The sequence below is a fragment of the Branchiostoma floridae genome, chromosome 13, assembly GCF_000003815.2.
Source record: "Branchiostoma floridae strain S238N-H82 chromosome 13, Bfl_VNyyK, whole genome shotgun sequence".
NCBI lineage: Eukaryota > Metazoa > Chordata > Leptocardii > Amphioxiformes > Branchiostomatidae > Branchiostoma > Branchiostoma floridae.
The window spans coordinates 22,010,745-22,014,533 of record NC_049991.1 but is presented as its reverse complement, the minus strand read 5'-3'; the positions used below and the strand labels follow the sequence as shown (position 1 = coordinate 22,014,533).

At 47.7% G+C, this 3,789-nt stretch overlaps 1 protein-coding gene across 1 annotated transcript in view; it reads left to right on the top strand.

The window, feature by feature from the left end:
- The window catches only part of LOC118429529, a 12,061-nt gene extending 8,581 nt beyond the window's left edge, over positions 1 to 3,480 (top strand). The window contains exons 2-6 of the mRNA XM_035840028.1: positions 174 to 244; positions 865 to 1,243; positions 1,842 to 1,999; positions 2,536 to 2,682; positions 3,307 to 3,480. Of these exons, the coding sequence (XP_035695921.1) occupies positions 174 to 244; positions 865 to 1,243; positions 1,842 to 1,999; positions 2,536 to 2,682; positions 3,307 to 3,480 (929 nt within the window). The remainder of the gene's footprint in view (positions 1 to 173; positions 245 to 864; positions 1,244 to 1,841; positions 2,000 to 2,535; positions 2,683 to 3,306) is intronic.
- The last annotated feature ends 309 nt before the right edge of the window (positions 3,481 to 3,789 follow it).

The following is a 3,789-nucleotide window of genomic DNA, read 5'->3' as shown; positions in this document are numbered from 1 at the left end:
GAGATCGCTGTCACACCGGTCAACTGCAATAAGAGGCTATCAGAAAAAGTGTGCCATAAGTCCCCAAAAGGCACAGAGAGCCTCCTATGGAGGCTTAAAACGTGGAACCTTTTGTGGGGTACATGTTCTACCATTGCATTATAATTTTACAAAAAGAAGTATGTTCCCCACAGGAATGATGAAAGCGATGCATGGCGAGATGAAGGCCCTACAGCGTTCGGTTTGTCACCTGGCGGATTTGAAGGTTAGTTCATATCTCTATCTGCATTTAACCACGGCGGGAATCGGACAGGAATATTCGGCCAAAGTTGCTTGGCATGTGAGGTACTGACGTAGACTTCCTCGCAAAGTACCCGTTTGTTTTACCGCCAGACAGTCGTTGCCATGGCAACGACCAATATGGTCACCCCTATAGTTAACTATGGGAGGTTCCATTGACCACAAAACCGCTCTCTCCCACTTTTTCTTACAACTAACCTTAACCTTAACTCTAAATCAATCATAACGTTACAACATGCACATATGATCTGTGTTAACATTAAAAACAGGCAGAGTAGTGAACTTGACCAGATAATGAGACCACTAAATGTTGCACGGGGCATACTCCAATGGCAGGTGCTAAAGGCAAAGTGCAAAGTTGGCGAAATCTGAGCAACCGTTTAGAAGAGTGGAAAAAAGCTTAGCGAAGGCTTACATCTTCACCAGTTTTGTTGTATAAATAAAATAAAACCCAAAGTTCGTGTGTGAAGTTCGCATCAGGGGAACGTGGCCCAAACATACTTAGGTGTCTACGGTATTTGATTTGCACAGCCGTTTTTTTTTTTTTTAATTCTGATCGAGGCTTCCTATTGGTATTTTATAAAGGCCATCAAACAGCAGCTTGTTGACTTGGAAGATAAGGTCTCCAGGCAGAACCAGATGGTCGCTACTGTGGAAGAGTTGGTTTCCCGCCAAAACCAGGCGGCCGCTACCGTGGAAGAGTTGGTTTCCCGCCAAAACCAGGCGGCCGCTACTGTGGAAGAGTTGGTTTCCCGCCAAAACCAGGCGACCGCTACTGTGGAAGAGTTGGTTTCCCGCCAAAACCAGACGACCGCTACTGTGGAAGAGTTGGTTTCCCGCCAAAACCAGGCGGCCGCTACTGTGGAAGAGTTGGTTTCCCGCCAAAACCAGACGGCCGCTACTGTGGAAGAGTTGGTTTCCCGCCAAAACCAGATGGTTGTCCGGCAAGAAGACCGGTTTTCCGGTAAGATTGAGATTTGGTTGTTGCTTGTTGCACAGTCAACAACAAGCTCAAGTTATCACGTATAACGTTAATTGTAAATAAAAGTATAAGGGTAATGTGTTGTCTGGCAGCAATTGGTTGAAACTGTGAAAGTTGGACCATAAAAGAATGCTTGTGTATGATTATGTATATGAAACACCCCGTATGCCAAAGGTATGTATGTAATTACGCGGCTTTAATTTTCGTGCAAAAATTAACTGTGAATTCCTAGGCAAATTACAGCAGGAGAGCCTTTTCTGTTCTTTTCTCCGGAATTTCATACCGTTATGCTGATGATATTGTTTATTGTTTTCCGTTGTCCAGAGTTCTGCCGGACCAGGCACATGGGGATGTCCGGAAGCGTCATACCGGACAGCAGCGTCACGGCTTCTCCAGTCCTCCGGAAATCTCTACATGGCCGCTGATTTTGCATGTTGTTTTCCGTTGTCCAGAGTTCTGCCGGACCAGGCACATGGGGATGTCCGGAGGTGCCATTCCGGACAACAGCGTCGCGACTTCTCCAGTCCTCCGGAAATCTCTACATGGCCGCTGATTTTGAATGTTGTTTTCCGTTCTGTAGAGTTCTGCCGGACCAGGCACATGGGGATGTTCGGAGGCGTCATTCCGGACAGCAGCGTCACGGCCTCGTCCGTATTCCGGGATTTTGAACCCGGAGGAGCGCGGTTCGGATCCAACCGGAAGTGGGTCCCCAGCGGGTACGATGACCAGTGGCTGCAGGTGCGACCGTTTGTTACTTAAGGTGGTATCTCACTGCGCTTGTGTCAAGCTTGCGTCACTGCGGGGTTCGTTCACTGCGTCGCTGTTTTGTTATATTATTTTCTCCGATTTTTTTATAATTTAGATATTGCGTAATACGCAAAAGTATGACTTAGAAGACGACAAAATACACAAACATAAGAAAATTAGTTCTTTATCACTGAAATTCGTTGAGTATCTTTCGAACCCCGCAGTGACGCCAGCTTGACGCAAGTGCAGTGAGATTGCACCTTTAGCCTGGTACCCATACCGTTGGGAGATCACCTCTATCGCGAAGAATAATTCGAACGCACCCCGAGTGCGCCTTTGTCGATAAATGGAAAAGCAGATTCGAAAGTCGAAATTGCTGTTTGGAGGATTTTTCAGATTTCTCAAGTTCTGGTGCATTTTGCATTTACACGTGTTTCCTCGGGTGGGTATGACATTAAACGATAATCAACACGTTATATTCCGCATCACCCTCGGTCCTAACCTGCGGTTCATATTTCTTCCTGCAGGTGGACCTGGGCCAGGAGAGCCGGGTGTATGGCGTCATCACCCAGGGCCGCCCAGACTACGCCCAGTGGACAATGACGTACAAACTGTCCTTCAGCACGGATGGGGAGGCCTGGGCCACGTACGCCGGCACAGACGGCTCCGACAAGGTAACATTTAAACATCCTAATTTTGATCAGCGCATAGATGATAACGATTAGGATTTTACTATGGTCAATATTGACCGAAGGAGGCAATATATACACCGGATAAGCCAAGTGGCGACCATCTAATCAACGTGCAGCTCGTCTAACGTACCAGGCGCCCATCCTAGTCAGGTGGTGCCATATGGGTATAACGGGCGCCACATGGGTCAGCTAGACGTCACGTGGGTTAGACAGACGTCAAACGGGTCAAATGGACACCGTGTGGACTAGAAGGACGTTTCATGGGTTAGACGGTGGCTACTGATGGGTTAGACGGACGCCACATGGGTTAGGCGGACACCACATAGGTTAAATGGACGCCACATAGGGTTAGACGGACGCCACATGGGTTAGACGGACGCCACATGGGTTAAATGGACGCCACATGGGTTAGACGGACACATGGGTTTGCCGGACGCCACATTAGTAAGACTGACGCCCATGGGTTAGACAGTCACCGTGTGGACTAGAGGGACACCACATGGGTCAAACGGGCTTCACATGGAGTTGACGGGAGCCACTTGGGTTGGACCATTTTGCTAGGTTACAATGGCTCTTGTCTCAAAACGTTTGTCGCACTGTTTTCAGGTGTTCCCGGGAAACTCTAACAAGAACTCGCCTATATATCAGTACGTGGACCCGCCCGTGGCCGCGCGGTACGTCCGGTTCCTGCCCCAGACCTACCATGGACGGCCCGCCATGAGGGTGGAGATCCTGGGCTGCGCAGCGGAGACCGAGCATGGCGCCGGCTCAGGACATTAACAGGTACTTTTTTATTTCTTTATTTGAATTTACCACATGCAAAAACAAGTGGAAGGGAGGACAAAACAGGTGTATCAACACCTTTACAAGTTGTCCTCCCAAACCTGAAATGATAATAGAAAACAATACAAAACCAAGTCAAACAATAAACATATTAGACATCAAAAGTCAGTAGACATAAATATACAATTCGGTGACAATTTATAGCCATACAATTTAAGCTTTGTTCCAATGCAACACGAAGGAAACACTTTTTTTACACAGCTTTATTCCATTGAAGTTTCGGTGAACGTTTGTCACCTTCCTCAG